General features: G+C 46.6%; 1 protein-coding gene and 1 non-coding gene across 2 annotated transcripts in view; both read left to right on the forward strand.

The window, feature by feature from the left end:
• Window positions 1-17,603, forward strand: part of XYLT1 (xylosyltransferase 1) — a 302,100-nt gene extending 284,497 nt beyond the window's left edge. The window contains exons 10-12 of the mRNA XM_045819421.1: window positions 963-1,158; window positions 6,989-7,322; window positions 13,244-17,603. Coding sequence (XP_045675377.1) covers window positions 963-1,158; window positions 6,989-7,322; window positions 13,244-13,566 — 853 coding nt within the window. The 3' untranslated portion in view covers window positions 13,567-17,603. The remainder of the gene's footprint in view (window positions 1-962; window positions 1,159-6,988; window positions 7,323-13,243) is intronic.
• A 2,930-nt stretch (window positions 17,604-20,533) lies between these two features.
• On the forward strand, window positions 20,534-20,723 carry LOC123806537. Its single transcript, XR_006783506.1, has one exon. It is a non-coding gene; the product is annotated as a U2 spliceosomal RNA (small nuclear RNA).
• The last annotated feature ends 1,118 nt before the right edge of the window (window positions 20,724-21,841 follow it).

Raw genomic sequence — 21,841 nt, forward strand, 5'->3', positions numbered from 1 at the left:
TTTATTTTACAAGTAGGAAAGACAAAGCTGGGCTCCTCCAAAGTTCCCCCCTCCTTTACTCCCTCCTGGGGCATCTCTGCTTAGTTTCTCTGCCCCTTTCTCCCAGTGCGCCTTTGTAGATCAAAGACATACATCTTAAAACAACAGCTACCTCTTTGTGTATGGATATATGGATCTTCGATTAATTTTTAAGGATAATACCTAATGCTGTGACTGAGAAAGACAGTGAGAGCATAAATCAGTACACCCTTTCTGATAAAGTTGGACGGCAGATATATAGAGAGCTCCTTGGAGATTAGAGAGACAGATGTTCCAAAAACCATTTTTGGTCAAGGATGTTTAATGCAGTATTGTTTAGAGTGGCCAAAACATTAGAAACCAGTTAAGCAGCCAATGATGGGGAACTTGCTTTGTAAAATATGGCATTACATACAGTGGAATAATGTATATCATGTTTTCAGAGAATTTTCAAAAACATATGGTAATGCTCGAGAAATAGTATGAAGCAAAAGCAGAATGTAACCAATATGTATATTGTGATCTCAGCTATGTAAGATTTATGCAAATATATGCATAGAAAATAAGGCTGAAGGGAAATATGTCAATATGACATTGTTTGCACACTGTTGTTGTTTCCCAGTACCTAGCCCCAGAGGGTCAATAAATATCCATGAATTGACATCGTCTATGAAAAGAAGCATCAAGAGTAGCAATTTTTGTTTTCTTTATTGCGCTTCCATACAGTCAGCATACATTACACTTATAATCCACCAAAAAGCTGTTGTTAATAGTTACTGAGATCATAGATACACAAGTGGCAGCTTTCGGGAATATGATGAGCATTGTCGAAAGTGGGGTTCATTTTAGGAACAGGACCAGCATAATGGGTGGCACTCCACTGTGAGCCTGCACATCTCCAGCCCTGACCCATGAGCTCCTATGAGACAGTGTGTGTTTTTCAGGTACTATCCAATGGGCCACCCAGCCTCTGTCCACCTCTACTTCCTTGCTGACCGCTTCCAGGGCTTTCTGATCAAGCATCATGCTACTAATCTGGCAGTGAGCAAACTTGAGACCCTGGAGACATGGGTGATGCCAAAGAAAGTCTTCAAGATCGCAAGCCCACCCAGCGACTTTGGGAGGCTTCAGTTTTCCGAGGTAAGAGGCCAGACCTTGTCATATTCCCTGCCTTTACCATCCCCCTTGCTGGATCCTGTTCTATGATCTGACACCTGTAGTAGGAAATGGAGGAAAGGGGACTTGGAGAACCCCACGGATAAGCTCTCTCTGTGCCTGGAGAAGGTTCTTCAGCTTCAAATACTGGAACTGACATCTTAAACAGGGCAGGAGGAGAGGAACAGTGGACCAAGCCAACCCAGAGCCCTGGTCTATTTTTTTATAGTAGAATTTCTGTTTCTGTTATTTTTTTTATTCTACCTGGTAAGTCCTCCTAAATTTGTGTTAGTAATAGACCAATAACAAACAGGTTTCTTAGTGAAGTAGTAGCAGTAGTCTCATTTTACATATTGGGAAACTGAAGCCTATGGAGATTCAATGATTTTCTGGATCATTGCTAGGAAGTGGCAGAGCTCAAAATTGAACCAAGATCTTTCAGGCTGCAAATCTCGTGCTTAATTGTGCTTTTTCTCCCCAGTTCTTAGCACAGGGTTTAGGTTAAAATAAGTTCCAGATCAATCATTGAATGGATGAGTAGATGGACAGATAGCTAGATGGATGGACATATGGGTGGACAGATGGACAGATGGGTAGGCAGGTGGATGGATGGACGGACGGACAGACAATGTGTCAGTGATTGGACAGATGGACTGGTGCATGGGTGCATAGATCTATGGAATGCAGTTTCCACCTCTCCAGTACAGCATCAGTTTTTAGTTATTTTTCTGCCTGAGGAGATGATTGATCCAGCATCACCCTTGCAACATCAGCCCTACCTCCAGACCTGATCTGCCCTGTCTTCTTCTCCAGCCCCATCCAGTACCACTCTCCTCCCCACTCACACTTGTGTCTTTGTCAAACATGCCAAGTTTGTTCCTACTTCAGGCTTGGCTTGTGCTGGTCTACCTGCCCAGAGCACTTTCCTTCAGGTTTTCATTATTTGAGGGGGAGGGGATCATTCCGATCTAAATCCTAATGATGTACCTCCCCTGCCCAACCACTTATGCCACAATAGCTATATTCTCCACCTGGCACACCCTTACTTTATTTTTTTCTCTTAGCATTTACCATCTAGCAGCATCTTGGTGGTTTCTCTGATCACTTGGTGATTGTCCACAAGAGAGCTGAGGCAGTATCACTCTCACCCACTGCTGTATCCCCAGCACATAGAAGAGGATGCAGCATTTGTAGATGCTAAAAAAGATTTCTGACTGAATGAATGCCTGCACTTTGCTGGTGACACTAGAAGGAAGGGGGAACATGATCAAGCTTGGTGAGGGTTGCCCACACAAAACTCCTCACGGATTTCTGCCTTCCTTACGTCAGCAAGTGGCTAAAGCAATGATCCATTTCTGGAGTTAAGCACCCTCAATGAGTTTGTCTCTGGCTTAGGGGCCGATTTTAGAATGTGGAGAATCTTGAGGGATGGGAGTGGGCTGGTGTTAAGTGTCCCACCTGGTCTCTTTCCAGCCCCTTATGGCCCCACCTGGCTGACCCATGCCCTACTGAATAGGCACTAAATAGGCAAGGGTAGGGGTTCTTGTGAAGCCACCATTTCTAATTAAGGCTCCAAATGGGTTGGCTGGATTTGAGCTGCCATGGGAGCCCACTCCATAAATTACTGGCGCCAGGGGGCAATTAGATGCTGCCCCAGTTGGAGTCTGTGCTGGGTGCCCAAGCGGCCCATTGAAGACATTAATGTCCCATTAATGAGATGGATGCCTGGTGACTGGGCTCTCCCTGTTTATCAGCCTGCCGTTGGGAGACTGGGCACTTCTGGCAGTGACAAATGATGCCGGCCATTCGTGGCTGGTGATTTGTGAGGGTTCCTACTATAGCTATGGTACCCTTGGTGTGACGGCCACCAAGATCGTTGGCAGAATACCAACATGTAATGCAAGGAGCCCTGAATCATGCATTTCAAATTTTTTTCTAAAGCCTTAACTTTAAGACAAATGTAAAATTGGACAAGAAGGAGGGAAAGAATGGCAGGGCCACTTTGTGGGCTGTAGAGAAGCTCCTTCATGTTGTCACAGTCCTGGGGCTGTGCGCAGGGCCTGGCTCACAGCAGGTGGGCAGCTCTGATGGATTTCTCAATCCCGTAGGAGTCCCATGCTTGTGGCTTGGAGAGTCACCGACTGCCTATGATATGCGAGGTGCCCAAGGGACAGACCAGACTCTTATTGTCGTGGAATTGATCTGTAAGTGGGGCAGCCAAAGAGTGAGCAAATGAATGAATGAAAAAATTTCAACTAATAACAAGTACTGTACAAAGAAAATAAAATTCTAAGAAACAAGCAAAATGTATCCAAAGACACTGAAATAGAGGACAGGCTGATGGTGACCGGAGGGGAGAGAAGAGGGAATTTAAGGGGACAGTGGGAAGGGTTCACAGGAACAAACTTAAAGGACACATGGTCATAGACTAAGGGGAGGGTGGTAATGGGAGGGAAGGGGGGGCGGGTGGGAGGGGGAACTGGATTGGGAGTAAAAAGGGACAAAACTGTATATGAACAATTATTAATAAAAAGAAAAGAAAATTCCATGCATGTAATTGCTGAGGACTAGAGAGGCTGATGAGGACTACTTTCAAAGGGATGATTCATTTGGGAAGGCTTTTCCAAAATAATTTTAGAGCTGAAAACTGTGAACAACCTGGATCTTGATCTTCTAAGAGAAGAGCCTGTGCAAAGGCCCTGAGGCTCCAGGCAGGAGCTTGGCATGCTCAAGGAGCAGCAAGGCCAGTGTGACCAGAGCACAGTGAGCAAGATGGAGAGTGACAGGAAGGAGGTCTTTGGGGGGACAGGGGGACAGATCATAAGGGGTCTTGCTGGCCCAGGGAAGAAGTTTGGATTGTATTTTAAGTGTCATGGGAAGGCTTTGGTGGGTTTAAAGCTGGGGAGCAGTATGTTTAGCTTGAACTTGAACATGTGCTTAAATATGAGCAATGGATCATTTTGTAGTGACTGGAGTGGACTCCCAGAGCAATGGTGAGAATGTGATAGCAGCAGTGCCCCACCTCAGGCAGACCCTCCTCCCTCATGCTTGGGCTGCAGCTGACTTCCTCCTCCTCTCAAAGCTTAGAAACAAGATCTAGGTTTTTCACCGTCAGACACTTTACAACTCCTCTGCCCAGGTTATTTTGGTTTTAGCACTCAGACTTCAGAGATTTATTCGCCCGCAATTCTATGGAGGATCCAAGGATGATATCTGGAGTGTCCCCACACTCCCCTAACCAGTCAGTAATCCCTTCCTGAAGTAGAACCCTCACACAGTTTTGTGACCATCAATCCATTTGTCGGTGTCTGTGGGAAAGTCAGCGTGTGTAGGGCCTGGGTGCGTAAGGGTGTCCTGATGCTTAGTCCCTAATCATTCATGACATAGAGAGATGGTGGATAGGTAGATCAATGAGTAATTAGATAAATATAGAGATAGAGATATATTGAGCACCTACTATGTGCTCAACACTGTTGTGGGCACTAGAAATACACTAATGAACAAGCTGGACGTTGTCCCTACTCTCTTGGAGTTGACAGTTGAGCTAGGGAGAGAGACTAAATTAAAGGTTGCAATACTGTACCCCCCCCCCAAAAAAAAAGCTGCATTGGGCAAATGCTTAGAGAAGTACCATACCTCAGTGGAGGCTCTAAGCAAGGAAGGCTTCCCAATATAGGTGACACCCTGACTGAGGTCTGAATGATAAATAACAGCTTGTTAGAAAGAGGGTGGGGAAAGTAAGGCAGTCTGGGCAAAGAGAGGTGGGCATGGACGCAAGATCAGAGGTGAGAGAGAGCCCTTCTCCAGGAGGCCCTGAGAGTATTTCTATAGTTGGGGGGTGTGGGAGTGGAGGGGAAAGAAGGGGGCAGAAACAGAGCGGACCCAAGAGGACCAGACCTCAGAGGACAGTGAGAGACTGGACTTAAGAACAATGAGATGCTAAAAAGGATTGCATGTGGTATCAGGTTTCTTTAGAAAAATCTCTAAGACTTTGAGGTGTAGCTTGATTCCTGCTCATTCATTTATTTTTTCAGTCAGTAGTATCTTTTGATTCCTACCATGTTCCAGCCAGTATACTAGACGCCAGGGGTCCTCAGAAGCAGCCAGCCCCTGGGATCCACAGGGTGGCAAAAATGCCAAGGTTTCACAAGTCTGGGAGGGATGGTGCCCCTGCAGAAATGTCACAGCAGTCATTACCTCTGCTACCCTTAGGACCACTCTTTAGGCTATGGTCTAAAGACAGAAAACTGAAGCAAGTTGTGGGCCTATGAATGTGCATGCCACATAACAGCCCCCCTGATAGGCATTTGGTACACGTATGTTGAATGAATGAATGCGTGAGCGAGTGTGTGAGTGAGTTAATGAATGGGAGGCAATCCATAGAAGAGTAGATAAGAATACACACAGCCTTTGGGGTCAGACTTCCTGTGTCCCCCTGTGACTTTGCCCCTTGCTGACCATAGCAAGTTATCTAACTGCTCTGAGCCTCAGTTTCCTCATTTGTAAAATGGGGGTAATGACAAGAGTCTTCTCTTTGTGCAGCTGGAAGTGAGTGTTAAATGAGTTGATGTATCCAGGCATTTAGTATTATGCCTGGTGTGAGCCCTCAGTACATATTAGCCATGTAGCTCTGTGTTCTGGGGAGAGAGTGGACACAGTGACTCATGGTGAGAACAAGGAGAAGGGAAACCAGCTCCTGCCTGCACCATACATGTGGGCTCTTCTCAGGGTGTAGATGTTTATGCCCTCACCTGCACCCGGACCTGCAGACATGCACATTGGAAATGCTGGTCATGGAACGACCACAGAAGCAGTGCAAGCCTTATAGTGTGCTCATTATCTGCTACCAGTGTGCCCCATGCTGTGTCTTCAAAAGCATTAAATTAAAACTCCTGGGGAGCAGAAGGCCCTAATTTAATTTGATTTGAAACAGCAACAGAGCTCAGTATCAGGGATCTTGCAGTTCATTCATTTTTTTGTCAAGTCACTCACTCAGCGGACATTGACTGAGCACCTGCTGCATGCCAAGCACAGTGCTAGGCACCACGAGAGAGCAGTGGACCCAGGCACAGGGATTTGAGCAGTATGCAGACAATTCCCAAGGTTTCTTTGGCTAATTGTGTGGGTCTAGACTGCAGGTGACCAAAGTGGAAGGGGGAAAGGCAAGAGTGGATTTGTGGAGGGTCAAAGCCATGAATTCACTGGCTGGCAAGAAGGATGGATGGTACAACCACCTCCTATCCCTCAGGTACAGCTCAGAAAGCTTTGTGGAGGCCAGAGCTGTCTCTTCCTCAGAAAGCCCGTGTGAACTCCTGCCAATGCCAGGTGATGCTGAGGGATCCTCTCTTTTTCTAGCTCATAACATGGCAGCTCCAAAACCTGAGCTCCAGGCTTGTTCAGAACAGTCACACTAAAGGGAGGCACATAATCTGGGAAAGCAAACAGCAAAGTGGAAACCAGCTGTACTATTGAATGCTAGGGGTATGAGTCCTTGGAATGGCCTGTAAGCAGTCATTCGTTCAGTGCACGTTTTTTCCCAAAGCACATACCATGTGCTGGACACAAGAGGCCCAAAGGTTTAGTGAACGCATCACAGGCCATGTGATCCCCCAACCTGGGTCCAAACCCCAAATCTTCTGCTCACTGCCTGTCAGACTGTGAGCATGTAACTTAAGTGGAGCCTCAGTTTCCCCATATCTTCATCTGTAAAATGAGTATATGAAACCCAGTAAGTAGGACCCTAGCTAGGCCTTTCCGGAACCCAGCACCCGTGCACGCAGGCTCAGTGACTTCAGGACTCACTCTCCGGTTTCAGGTTGGCACCGAATGGGACGCCAAGGAGCGGCTCTTCCGCAACTTTGGGGGTCTCCTGGGGCCCATGGACGAGCCGGTGGGCATGCAGAAGTGGGGGAAGGGCCCCAACGTGACTGTGACCGTCGTCTGGGTGGATCCCGTCAACGTCATCGCAGCCACCTATGACATCCTGATTGAGTCCACTGCTGAATTCACCCACTACAAGCCCCCTTTGAACTTGCCTCTGAGGCCTGGGGTCTGGACAGTGAAAATTCTCCACCACTGGGTGCCAGTTGCAGAGACCAAATTCCTCATCGCACCTCTGACCTTCTCCAACAGGCAGCCCATCAAGCCAGGTGAGTATTCCCAGTGTCTCTGGGGGAGATGTTCCATCCCGGAGGCCTCGTGGGCTCTTGGCCTGAGCAGGCAGTGCTGCCCAGAGTGGGGAGAGGGGGCCACTTTTGAGAACAATGCTCTCTGCTCTCAATGTGTGCTTTTCCACCTGCACACTGAGATGATGTCATCTGTCCATAAATTAGATACTTTTTTATTAGATGCTCTCTCATTGAACTCCCAGAAGGCCCTGATCATATTGAAAACAAGATGGAAAATAAACCCAGGCAGATACTGAGTTTCAGCAAAGCTTGTTCACTGTTTAAAAAATAAGAATTAAAAGAGGAAATTCTGTTCATCAAAAATATGATACACAAGATCAATGGTTTTCAAACGGTGTGCCACAAGACTTTTAAAACCTGCAGTTCCTGACTACTTAGTCAGGGGCACTGACCTCTTTTCTCTTAGGTTGTCAAGTAAAAACATGACAGCAGCGCACACAACAGCCATCTGCTGTGAATGAATCAAAATTATACCTATTTTTTTGTCATATCAGTAAAAAATATATTTTTTGGTGTGCTGCAGAACTGTTTGTGTGTGCCATGAGGTGAAAAATGTTGAAAATCACTGCACAAGGTGAAAAGACATACCACACACTAGTGGAGAATACATACTGCACATAAAAAAGTTCTCATACTCAGAATATATGAAGAGATTCCATAAATCAGCACAAGCTATAAGCCCAGGCCCAGTCTGGCCCACTTCTTGTTTTTGAAAATAAGGTTTCACTGGGACAGTCACGCCCATTCATTTACGTATTGACTCTGTCTACTTTGGGGCTACAATGGCATTGTGGAATGGTTGTGACAGAAGCTACACAACCCACAAAGCCAAAATTATTTGCTATCTTGCCTTTTGTAGAAAAATGATTATTAACCTCTGCTGTAAGGTGAAAAAAAAAAAGAGAGAGAGCATAAATGGCCCACACACACATAAAAGCATGCTCAGCCTTATGAATAATGATAGAAATATAAATTAAAAGCAAAAAGAGACCCCACTTTACCCCCGTCCTGTTGGGACACATTGGAAGGTTGGACAGTCTCATTATGGCAGGAAGGCTGGAGATTAATAACCATCCATTTAGTCTGCTGGGAGGGTAACATGATGAAATGAGCTTGGAAAGTGGTTTAGCATTTCCTAGTGAAATTGAACACACACACACCCTGCCCCACAGCAAGACCTTCCCTAGGGGTATGTGCTGGAGACCTGGGCAGAAATGGAGCATAACTTTTCATAACAGCACTAAACTGGAAAGAATCCACATGTCTGCTGCTTGAGTGAAAAAGCAGTATGTGGCCTGGGCAGACAGTGGAGTTCTACGCAGCAGTGAACATTGATGAGGGGACATTGAAGTGAGTCTCTAAGGCATAATATTGAGGGGAAACCACCAGGGAAGGAATCATAATGGTGGCGCAGGTGTTTAAATTTTAAAACCAGAACAAGCCAATGGTATATTAGTTCAGAATTTATGTGTCTGCAGAAAACTGAGAGGATATTAAGGGAACTATGAATAAAGTTCAGGATGGTGATTTCCACAGAGCCTGGAGGGCAGAGAGAGGGCTATCCGACCTACCGTGCCTGCCTTTTTGTTCTGTTTTCATCCAGAAGGGCTACTTTTATTTTTCTGTTTCCTCCTCTCCTTTTGTCACTGGCAACGTCTTCCAGCCCATTCAGTCCTACCTCCAGGAGTAACCACTGCCAAAAGCTTGGTTTGCATCCTTCTAGAGGTTTCTCAGTGCTTTTAAAACATACACATAAACACACAACGTTGTCATTTTGTAAAGACAGAATGATACATTTTGTAGTAAAATTTGCTTTGTTCACTTTCCAAGTCAGCATAGATAAAGCCACCAGCTGCAGACCATTCCCTTGGATTCAGGAGCCCCAGTCTATCTGTCCCCATCAGTAGACACATAGCTTCTGTCCTTGTTGTCATAGATAACACTGCAAAGAAGATTCTTGAACCTAAAACTATACGTGCCCATGCAGATACATCCATAAGATAGATTCCTAGGAACAGGATTTCTGGGTCTCTCGGTACTTGAGATTGTCCGTCTCCACCTAACAGATTGCAAACCCAGAAGCCGGAAACAATTACGGCCTCTGTTAGCTAAGAGCTCAGAGCTGGGTGCCATTTAGCCATTGGTACAAGGAGAGGGGGACATAGATATGGGGAGGGAATGCCTGGAGTTCCTAACAAAGGGACCGTTGAAGTGAATTCTGTTGACTTCTGCTAAGTTTCTGTGCTGAGAAAGCAGAAGGATAGTGACCTTATGTTTTCTGGAGATGAAAGACAGCTCCTCCAGAACTGTCTGGGCCAGCACCCAGCCACTTAGGGCCCTCAAGTGTCCCTTGATCAGGTTCACATCCTTGACACCCTCAGGATTCCCACAGTCAGATGTGGAGGACAGTGCTGGAAATGGCAGCCTCCTCTGTGTCGGGTGCACCTGTTGGACAGAACAAAGGAGTGGTCCTAGATCCACCCCCAGCCCAGTAAAATATTCCAGGCCCTTCACTGGGTTCTGAGGTTTCCAGTTTTCTTCTGGAGTTTCTGAGGAGGGTAAGGCTTTTCCCACCCGTGCCCAGCGTGAGCCACAGGTCATTTTACCCCACTGGGGGAACCCCCTCACCCCTCCTCTGCCGTTGGTAATTGTATCTGGTAACGATGCTCCAGTGACAGGGAACACGAAGGTGGGAGCCATGCAATTTGTAAAGTGATTCATCAAGAGTAATTTGCTATTGATGCATCCCTAGTAATCTCAAGAAATGTGATGAGGTGGAATTGAGGGAAATTTAATTACAGAGGCAAGCACTGCAGGCTGATGCTGTAAGAGCACACCCCACATTAACCTCACTTTTCACAAGGGTTTGCTGCGCCAACCACAATCTTTGCTGTTCAGATGTTTGTTAGCTGCTCTCTCTTCTTTTTTAAATCCTCACCGTGAGAATATGTTTATTAATTTTAGAGAGAGAGGGAGAGAGAGGAACATCGATATGAGAGAGAAACGTCAATTTGTTGCCTCCCATACATGCCTCAACCAGGGATCAAACCCGCGGCCTTTTGGTATACGGGACAATGCTCCAGTCAGCTGAGCCACCTGGCCTGGGCCTTATCTGCTCTCTTCACTCTGTGTGCCCTGTGTTTTGTTGGTTTGGGGATCTCCCCACTTCCCATCTGCAAGATGGAGGCATTGAAAGGCTCAGGTAGAGAAATGAGACCTGCACCAAAGACAACAGACTCTGTTCTCCTGGAAAATGATACAGGAGCTGCCTACCCTGTCTGCCAGCTTTAGGGAGCAATGGGCTAGGGCCAGACTGCTAGACAGGGACTGACCTAACTTGAAAGGGAGAAGCTCTGCTAAATCACAGCAAGACAAGGTATATGCTCATGCCTGCCAGTCTCCTTTCTCCCACTTGCTGCCCTCCAAACCACAGAGCCCAGCCCCCCAGCTTCCTGAAGCATTGGAAACAGGAGTGACTTTCTTGTCTGTGTTAGTCAAGGCATATTTTTAATTTTACTTGTTTTCCCATTGTGGGTAGAAGAGCAGACATATGTATATAGTCTATCTTCCTCCTCCTTCCTCACTCTCGGCCACACATATTAGAAAATAATCTGCTGACTCTTCAGGCTGTCCTGGTTGCCACCGAGGGTGACAGGCACTGTCAGGCAAGCAGGAAGTGTGATCTTTTGAACACCACTTTGTCTCATAAGGAGGTTTCCTCTAATTCTCACCAGAATCATTAGCTGGTATTTTTAATTATACATATTGTTGTGTTTGACAATAAAATAAGCAATGAGTAAGAACTTCTTCAAAATAGAAATGTCTGGCTTCTTTCCTTCAGCCCAAATGGCTACACTTTCTGCTTACACATGGTTAAGCTCTGGAAGTAGTCATAGTGCCTCTTGTTTATACGTTCCTTTCCTGTTGACAAAGCACATGAACTTCAACCTGAGCCTCTTGCCAGCCCAGTGGGTCCACTTGGTGCAAGGATGAGTATCTCCTTTTTACAGATGGGTAAACCAAGTCTTTGAAAGACTGGCTTCTAGATGAAAAAAAAAATCAAAAACAAAAGTATTGCTTTATCTCCCAGCTGGTGGATGAGCCTGTGGTAGATTATCATGAGGACAAACACCGGCTTTGGAGTCAGCCTGTCTTAGATATAACCCCAAATCTATCTCTAATATAGTTACTCCTGTTTCCCCGTCTGTAAAATGGGTATAATAACACCAGCCCAAATAGTTGTGTGCATGAATGTGTTTATTGTGTCCTAATACCAACAATAGTCATTCTAGCTACCTCTCCAAATGCTTAGTATATGCTCTGTGCCATTTTAAGCACTGTGTGTGAGTCAGCACATTTCATCATCATGAAGCTGTGAGGAAGGTGTTAGTACCCCTCCCATTTTATTGATAAGGAAACTTCAATGTGGTAGGCATTGAAGTCAGAAGTCATACACCTAATATGTGGGATGTAGTGATTCAGACCCAGACAACCTGACTGAAGTCCCTGTGCTCTGCCTGAGGCATGGGTGCTCAACGAGGCAGAGGTGTGAGAGCCAGTGGGACCTCCACCCCCCGCATTCTGGTCCAATCATCCTGCTCCCCAGGATACTTCCCTGTGGGCTGTTCATGCACCATGTCTGGGACTAAAGTAGAAATCGTGACTTATGCAGAGTTCATGGTGGGTACTCAGCATCCAAGAGCAGGGCTTCTCACCAGGCTTTGAGATCAACAGACCTAGTTCAAACCCCAGCTCCAACTGTCATTACCTATGTGATTCAGCAAAAGATGCTTAATGAGGCTTTGTGGTCACTGTTCCCTCTGCCCAGAATTCTCTTCCCCAGGATCTGTATGTAGCTTCTTTCTTCCTTCACAGTAATCAGCTCTCAGGACAGATGTCACCTCCTTAGCAGAGTCTCCCTTGCTCACCTCATCTAAAATAAACACCCTTGCCCTGGCCAGTGTGGCTCAGTTGATTGGGCATCATCCCTCAAACCAAAGGTAGCAGGTTCTATTCCTGTTCAGGGCACATGCCCAGGTTGTGGTTTTGTCCCCAGCTGGAGAGCGTGCAAGAGGCAGCCTATCAATATTTCCCTCTCACATGATGTTTCTCTCCCTCTCTTTCCCCTCTCTCTGGAATCCATAAAAGCAAAAACTGATAATAAATTCAATAAGTACCCTTGTCACTCCCTAACTCAGAGATTAAAAGGCTTTTACTATAAATGGCTAAATAGTAAACATATTCAGGTTTGCGGGCCACTTACAGTCTTTGTGTCAACTACTCAGTTCTGATGTTATAGGACAGAAGCAACCACAGACAATATCTACTCAAATGGGCATAACCATGCTCCAATAAAACTTTATTTACAACAACAGATTGGGGGCCAGATATGGCCTAAGGGCCATAGTGTGCCAACCCCCTGCTCTGACTCAGTACCCCATTTATTCCCTTCATGACACTTATAACTAATTGAAACAACCTTATTTATTTACTTGTTTATTCATTTATTGTCATCAGGATAACCTACTGGGTTGTAATCTCCTTGACTGTCTGTTTCTCTGCACCCCATATAATAGAGTCTGGCACTTAACAATATTATCTTTATCAAATGAATGAGTGAATGCCTAGACTATAGGAGGTGCTGCATAAATATGTGCTGAATGAATAAATGAACTTTGCTGTGCTCTAAGCAGGCTTATAACTGTTATAACTGTTGTGGGCTCAGTTTCCTCATCTGTACAATGGGGCTGCAAAAATAACTTCCTTATGAGATTGCCCTGTGAATTAAGTGGTGCTGCACAGTGCCCAGCATGGTACTGGGCACACAGTAGGTGCCAGGTTTGTGGCTCTCCTAATAATGTGATGGTTCTCTTTGCTTTCAGAGGAGGCACTAAAGCTGCACAACGGGCCACACCGCAGCGCCTACATGGAGCAGAGCTTCCAGAGTCTGAACCCCGTCCTCAGCCTGCCCATCAGCCCTGCCCAGGTGGAGCAGGCTCAGAGGAACGCAGCCTCCGCCGGTACTGTGCTGGAGCACTGGCTGGATTCACTGGTGGGCGGGATGTGGACTGCCATGGACATCTGTGCCACAGGCCCCACTGCCTGCCCGGTCATGCAGACCTGCAGCCAGACAGCCTGGAGTTCCTTCAGCCCTGACCCTAAGTCAGAGCTGGGAGCAGTCAAGCCCGACGGCCGGCTCAGGTAGCACCAGGCATGCGTGGGTCCCAGCGGATGTTAAAGGGAACACAGCCAGAGGGCCTGTGGGGCTTGGACCGTGGCCTCCCACCCAGGGGGTGCCTTTTGTGGGAGGGGCTCTCCTAGCCATAGAATAATGGAGAAGGGAGGTTCTGAGGCCAAAGTAGGGTCTGCTGATGACCTGCATCTGGCAAGCTGGCTCCTGGGGGTGTAGTCTTACCTCTTCTGGCTGATCCTCAAGTCCTACAGGGTCCTTTTCTTCCCCCTCCAATGACCCAACCCCCCAGACAAGTAATTCTCAAACTTTTACTTTGAGCAGCAGAACTTTGTTTACTAAGCGCAGTCATGGGTGGAATCAATGCGCAGATGAAATCCAGGCTGCTCTGGTTGAAGCTGGGGAGAGGGAGGTTCTTTCTCTAAGCTCAGCCCACCAGGCAGTCCCTTTGCCAAGAGCATCTCCTAAGGTACCTCTTCAGAACCTAAGGGCTCTGCAAAACCCAGTTTGACAAGCACTGCCCAGATGGTGGGTTTGATCTCCAGCCCCACCCTTCAGCTCATCGTTCCACCCCTCTGGTCCAGGAAACCCTTGTGCCAGCCCTGAAATGACAGACCACAGAAAGTCACACTTGTGAGCCCCTCTCTAGGGAAGCAGCCAACTCAGGGTGGCTTGTAGCCTCCCACCAGCTGTTCCTAGCAAGTAGATGAGCAGGAAAGCCTTTTGGTGTGACATGGCTGAGGTCCACCAAACTGTGACTGCCAGTGTCCTGGGTTCCAGGCCACCCTCCCTTGAGGAAAAATAGGATGATGATGAACCTTGAGTCTCCAGCCACTTATGAACCAGGAGACCAAGACCATGACCTTGTTGATCCTTGACAGAGGGAACACAGGGGTCGATGGCCATGAAACTCATATAGAAATTGTTTGGAGCAAGACTTCTGAGCCAGACAGCACAGCAGTATCTGTCACCTGCCTGAGCCTTTCTGTTCTGAGGTCAGGCGCCCCAGAATTTCATGAACCAACTGCACACTTGGTGCTGTTGGGAGTGACCAAATTGCGTGGACCAGACTTTCCACATCAAGGAAAAAGCATTTCTGATTTGGCTTTTAAATTCATGCCCTTCTTTATCTGAGATGCCAAGAAGCCCATCTGACATGCAGTGTAAAAGTGGGAAGCTTGAATATCTGGTGGTTTAAAACCTAAACAATCGTATTATTCAAATGGCCCAAGTTACCAGAGACCTGGAGGGTTTCCTTGCCATGTGTCCCTTGGAGGCCCCCCTGTTCCTCTGAGAGCCCCCCAAAGGCTCCCTTCCTCCTCTGATCCCACCCTCCCCCAACGGACAGGGTTCCCATGGGCAAAGTGCCATCCCTGGTTGCAAACTGTCCTTCCCAGGAGAGCGAGTCCTTGGTGTGTCTCTCCTGCATGAGTTTGAAGGTACTGCAGTTCCCTTTCAGCTGTTGCCCCGGAAACCACCCCATCCCCCACCCACCAAGGCAGGATGTCCTATGGGCCATGGAGGATATAGAGAAAGGACACTTTAGATATTTATTATTTATATGTTTTAGTCAATGACTAATTAGTAGGTGCTGTTTTTGCAGCTTGTCAATTACGTTATCTTACTAACTGAAGCTGCCTTTATTCACTAAAGGCCCCCCACCAGCCCTTCCCCTCCCTCTTCTCCACCGGTTAGTCTCTCCCTCTCCCTCTCTCTCTCTTTCCCTCTCTTTCCCTCTCTCTCTCTCTCTCTCTCTCTCTCTCTCTCTCTCTCTCTCTCTCTCTCTCTCTCTTTCTCTCTCTCTCTGTTTCTCTCTGTGTGTCTGCCCTACAGTCTCCATGTCCTCAGAGGGCAGCAGGGGTGTTGGACACCAGGAGGAGAACACTTCAACCAGCAGCATCCACTGGCTGATGTGGGTAACATGGGGAATACCAGAGCCTCGCTTTTCCTCATACAGGTGTTAGCCTCATCTAGACCTCCAGTTCTGGGGGTGCTGGAATTCCTGAGCCATCCCCACACCGCCCCCACCAGCCACAGGGGCAGGACTGGCTGACCACTTATGGAGGGAGTGCTTGGGCCATCCCTGCTTCCTCTCTTGCCGACCTTCCTCAGTCAATCTAACCATGAAGCTCCATGCAACATGACAACGTGACAGAGGGAAACAGGCCACTTCCAAGCCTGGGAGGAAAAGAAATCAAGAAATCAATTTTAGGAAGAGGGTAGGCGGTCAGACCAGGCCAAGAGAGCCCAGGAGATGGCCATTGTCAACAATGGTTCCAGGAACCTCAGAGTGGCGTTCTCAGAAAGCCCCTCTGATCTCCAAATGAACTTAGAAGCTGGGGGAGGCCTGCACCACACCCTCTTTCTGCCCCCAGCTTCTGCCTCTGGCCAGTGTCCCTGCGCCTGTCAGAGCTGCCGCGGGAACCTCCTCTCACCCTCCTCACCAGGCCCCTAGGACTCGCAGTTTTCACAGAGTGATTTGCAGTGGCTTTGAGGGCCCAGCCCTGAAACACCTCTGTGCATAGTGTGTGCCTAGTGGTTCCCACATGGCCTTCCTGCGCCCACTGACTGGGCTGACTTTTGTCCCCACCCAGGGACAAGTGGAGAAGTAGCACAGCTGGCTTACTCTGGGGACATCCCCATCCTGTCCCTGTCCTGGGCTTTAATCTCTACTCCCTGCAGTGAATTCTGGAACCCTGAGCCATCACCCAGCTGTTCCTTAATGTCCTTGTTTCTGGACAGAGAATAACTTTGCAGATGTTACATTTGGTTAAGAGAGAGAGAGAGGCAGAATTGCAAACAAAACCTAATATATTTTAAGAAAATGTTATCTTTTCCAGGGAAAAATAGTTAAACCCATTTTTTAAATCTGCTAAGAATGATTTATTTGTTAGAGGTCATTGGTCTGGTAGACTTCAGCAATGGTTGCCTGAGAGTTTTAAAAATAGGAGACTGAGGTCCCTGGAAACCCTGTTCCAGTCTGCAGAAGCATAGTGACTGAGGACAGAGTCACTGGCCAGGTCCTGGGGCTTTGGGCAAACTGAAAGGTGAGACTTGGGGTCAGTTTGAGAGGGAGAAGGAAGCATTCCGTAGGCTGTGGCACACTGGGACGATTTCCCAGCCAGCCCAGTTGACATTCCGGTGGACAGGGAATTCAGAAGGCACTTCCTGTCACTGGGCCCTCCCAGGCTATGCACAAAGCACCGTGTCTCAAAGGCAGAGTGTGAGCACTTCCCAGGGCCCCCTGTGTTCTGACACGTCCACCCATTTGTCCCTTTGGAGAAGGGCCTTCTGATCAGATCAGGAGTCATTCTGACTTCATTTCCCAGTGTTAGCAGAACTTTTTAAAATGGAAGTGGAGTTTAGAGAGGCTGAGGGAGGCCACACAAACCCACAACAGGTGCAGACTGCAGCTACTCTGGGCATATGTTTGTGTTGTGTGGTCTGTGCTTTCTTCTGGTTCTTTAGTTTCCAAGTGCAAGGAGGTCACTGGCTGGAACCTGGATCCCTTTGCGGAGAAAGTGCTGAACAGAGGAGTGCAGTAGCTGCTGGGTGTGGGGTGTGAGCAAAGACCCCTTTCACAACCAAGTTCATTGGGAAACTCAGGACACAAGCTCCCAGGCAGCATCTAAAAGGGGATATACTAGAGACAGCTGTTGGCAAAGGCCTGCCAGATCAAAGAGGCCCTGTGGTCAAGGTCACAAATGCCTGTGAGGTCTAGGACACTGACACAGAGGAGTGAAGCTGTTGGTTAGCACAGTAGGGAGTGGTGGGGATTGTGGCCTACTGGCACACACATGACCCGTCCAACAGGAGCAGCTGCTACTCAGTCCCATCCTGGCAGTGCCTGTGAGAATGCAGGCACACACAGCAGAATCTCCCTATCTGTTCAGGGAAACCAGAGATCCAGATTTTAATAGGAAATCAGATTTTTCAGTGTCAGCAGTTTTTAAAACAGATTTTATTTATTTATTTTTAGAGAGAGGGAGAGAAACATCGATGTGCAAGAGATAGATTGATTAGTTGCCTCTCTCACAGCCACAACTGGGGACCTGGCCTGCATCCCAGGCATGTGCCCTGACTGGGAATCAAACCAGCGACCTTTCAGTTCGTAGGCTAGCACTCATTCCACTGAGCCACACCACCCAGGGCATCATTGTCAGCAATTTTTTTAAACAGATGGGCAAAGAGAAATTCCACAGTTCAGCCAGTGCACTGGCAGCAAGCTCACTCCAGAGAGGTGGTTTAAAAGGAGGCAGGGATTGCCCTGGTGAGGAGAGAAAAGCCAGCATTAAGAAAGGTTAAAAATAGTAGCTCATGTTGAAGTCTTAAGGGAACAGGAATCTCTCTCTAGTCATTCCCATCCTAAAGAGACAGCTCCACAGAAGAGGTGTCCCAGGAGAACTAGCTTGTTCAGCTCTCCTTGTCCCAACACAGTTTGTGCCAAAGGGAAGAAGGAACAGAGTTTGGAGACCCCAGCTGTTGTCCTTTACACCTAAGGAGGTCCACATTGCCCAGGTCATATCTTCGGGAATTCCATCTCACCCAGGTGGGGAGGTCAAGGACAGGGTCCAGGAGGAAAGGGTGGTGTGTGTGAACAGCCCAGCTCCCTCCAAGTCCCAGGTTCTAGGAACCAGCTTGCCACATGTCTGAAAGCTTCTTTAGAAGCCATGCTGGAGCTGTGCTTACTCACAGGATGTCCTCTCAGCTTCCGCCTCAGTTACCTTATTTTGCCCATGGGTCTACCACAGGCGCTACCTCACTGTGTCTGCTGAGAAGTTTACCTTGGGGGGGGAATAAAGGTGGCCAAATCTGCTTGAGCTGAATGTACAATCTATGCAAATTCTCTCTGTGTGTCTCTGTTGTCGGTCTGTCTGTCTGTCTGCCCCCCCCCCTCTCTCTCTCTCTTCTCTCTGAATTATTATTTCTTTTTACCTCTTAAGGCTGAGGAGGGCTTTCTTGCGCCACTTGTGTCCACCCCTCACGTTGTCTTTGGTTCTGTCCTTGCCAAGTCCATGCAGGGACATAGTGACCCTCCCTTCCCCATCCACTTGGCTGGGAGTTCTCCAACTGCCTCTGCCCACAGACCCCACAGGAAAGCAGTTTCTGCCCCTTGCCACCTCCATTCCTAATTTGACTTCTCCATCCGTCACTTTCCTCTGACTTACTTATCTTCTCCCCACCCTCACCCCCTCCCCCAAAAGCCTTAGGTTCTCCTTTTTGAAATGTGGCCTTAAAATTATTTTTGGAAAGCTGACCGCCCTTTCCCTCCCATTTCCACCAACATCCAAGAAGAAAGAGCCTCTTAAGCAAGGGGCGGCCAATCTGTAGTCTGCAGATGCTTAGAAATTGCTAATAAATGTCATCTTTAGGAAAAATATTCTTAAATGTTTCCTATGGGTAAAATGAAGGCTTGGGTGCTCATCTAGACCTCAGCCAGCTCCTGAAGCACTCTCTCAGAGCATATTGCTGCTGTGTATGGGCTGGCCTCATTGCCTGCAGAGTGCTAACTCCAGCTTTCTAACCCTCCCGTTCCCAAACACATGGTGACTTACGTACTTCAGTCAAGGGTAAGTCAGGAGAGTTTCTCAATTTATCTCTTCGTCCTTCCTGCCTGGAAAGTGGTAGCATTAAATATTCCCAGTAGATGTGTCATGTTCTCCAAGGGACCACACTCTCCCTACTTTCAGAGCCCCTCCTTTTCCCTTCCATCGCTCCAGGGCTGATGGAGGCCAAAGACAACCCAGGGTTTTCATAGGAAATTCACTGGAATTGAGCGCAATTGTCTTTGTAGTTTTTTTGTCTTGTTTTCTTAGTATTATTATGTTATCAGTAGCATTTGGGTTTTTTTTAGAAGCCTCACAATAAGTTATTACCGTCCCCTTCATTTTTTCAAAGACATGTGGTGATATAGTTTTTAAAAATAACTATTTTGTTATAGATCATAATATGCATAAAACTGTACAGAAATATTTTGTAATGTATTGATTTTTTTAAAAAGAGAGAATATGTAAATAAAGTTTTAAAAAAGAGAGAATTCAAACGGCACACACTGAAAGATGTAGATATTTTGCTATTTATTTAAAGGAGTATTTTAAGAGATATTAAACTATCTGAAATTGACCAGTAATCAAAGCTCCAATCACCCAAATGCTTTTTTCTCGCATTAGAATGTGATTCTTGGAAATGATGGCACTACCCACCCATCTTTGCACCTTTTCTGTCTTTTTGTTTAGCAGGAAAACAACAACAAAATTGTGCCTTAGCTGTATTTTTTTGTCTAGGGGAGTTTGTTTCTGTCTGACAAAGCAAGTTTTTTTGCAGAAAACAGTGGATGTAATAAATACTGTACCATACCAAAAACACTGCAGGTGTATATAGATGCTTTCTGTCATACTGTGTTTTCAGATGCAGAATTTTAAAATAAAAAAAATACTGTCTTTATGAAACAGTGGCTATGTGGCTTCTTTTTAGCAACATCTTCACACATTCTTGTATTCTCTTCCTTCCTCTGCACTGTCCACCCCCGAAGATTAGGGTGACTGTATAATTTGTCATCCAAACTGGGTTACTTTTGAGAATGATGGGGGCACTGACTGAAAGGAATGCTGAGATCACAGGCATAAGCTGGGCCTCTCTTGGGAAAACCTGGATGTGTAGACATACTTCCTAACCAAGCCTGCTGTCATCTCTCAGCTTTTGTAAATGATTTCCCTGGTTGAGGCAGAAGTATATGGTTTTAAACCTTTTGTTAAAAAGTTAGTGAGGAAGGACTTCTATCTAAAGCAGCAAACAGTGTTCTATACCCAACTGGCTGGTTATGCAGCAAATGTTTTCCTTTCCTTTTCACCACACAGCTAGACCACACTTGACAGACTTCATTGTGCTTAGGTGTGGCCATGTGACCAACTTCTCGCCAGTGGAATGTGGGTGGAATGGATGAATGCTCTTGTAGACCTGGCCTATAAAATTTCCCAGGAGAATCATTTCTTGATCTTTTGGCTAAGATCAAATGTAGTATCTGTTCTTACAAGTTTAATATCTGATATGTCCTTTACCTGAGGACAATAAGTAAATAGACTTTTGAAACAGGGAAGTGGAATAGGAGCTTACTCCATATATTCCGCTCATCAACCTGGTATTGTGGTACTCCCAGGAACAGTGCACACACACACACACACACACACACACACATAAAAACCTCTTCTCTCTCATTCCCTATTAACCAGCCCAAATGTTTTGAATCATCTTGATTTGCGGCATTCATTAGCTGGTTTATTCTACTGTTCTTCTTGGAACCCTGACTTAAAGGAGGGAGAGCCACAACATGGAAGGAGCAGCCCTGGGATGGCAACATGGAAGGCCATCTGGCCAGTCATGCCTATTGACTATGACATGAAAAGAAATAAGCACGTACTGTGTATGCAACTGAGAATATAGCTGTCATAGCAGATAGCCTTATATTAAATAATCCAGGAATGGAAACTTCGATGTTCCTTTGGGGAAGTCCACATTTAAGCCCCTTAATTCCATAGGTAAAAAGTCAGAAACTCAGATGGATGGAGTGATTTGCCTAAGGCTACCAAAATAATTAGCATAACTAGAACCAAGGTATCCCATCCATCAAAGAGACCTCCCAAATCATTAGGGGGACTGGTTCTGAAGCCTTAGATTGACCTCATAACAGTGTTTATAAATCCTTAAAGACAAAGAGTGACACTGAGACCCAGATGGGAATTTACAGCTAGAACAAAATAGGGTAAAGAAGGTAAGTGACTACATTTGGAAAGATGGATAAACCCCAGATTCATTTGCCAAAACCTCTTTTTAAATCTGACCATAGAGCCAATCAATCCCCCAGTGCTCCTCTGCTCAAAGATAACTTCTCAAAAAAACAAAAAGTTTTGCTTGAAGGAAAGAATTAATTTCCAAAATTTCTGTGGGAGGATCATATATCTTGCTCTGTATGGTATTCTTAGCACTTAACAGAGTGAGCCCAGGGTATGGGCTCTCAATGAGTAGTGAATAAACAAGTAAATGAAAGCATATTTCTTTTTTTTTTTTAGATTTTATTTATTTTTAGAGAGGGGAAGGGAGGGAGAAAGAGAGGGAGAGAACCATCAAAGTGTGGATGTCCCTTGCATGCTCTCTACTTGGGACCTGGCCCACAACCCAGGCATGCGCCCTGACTGGGAATTGAACTGCAGACCCTTTGGTTCACAGGCCAGCACTCAATCTACTGAAACACCCCAGTCAGGACAATATTTCTTAATTATCATGTGGGCACGGG

This window comes from Phyllostomus hastatus, unplaced genomic scaffold (genome assembly GCF_019186645.2).
Source record: "Phyllostomus hastatus isolate PE091 unplaced genomic scaffold, TTU_PhHast_1.1 phas_scaffold_385, whole genome shotgun sequence".
NCBI lineage: Eukaryota > Metazoa > Chordata > Mammalia > Chiroptera > Phyllostomidae > Phyllostomus > Phyllostomus hastatus.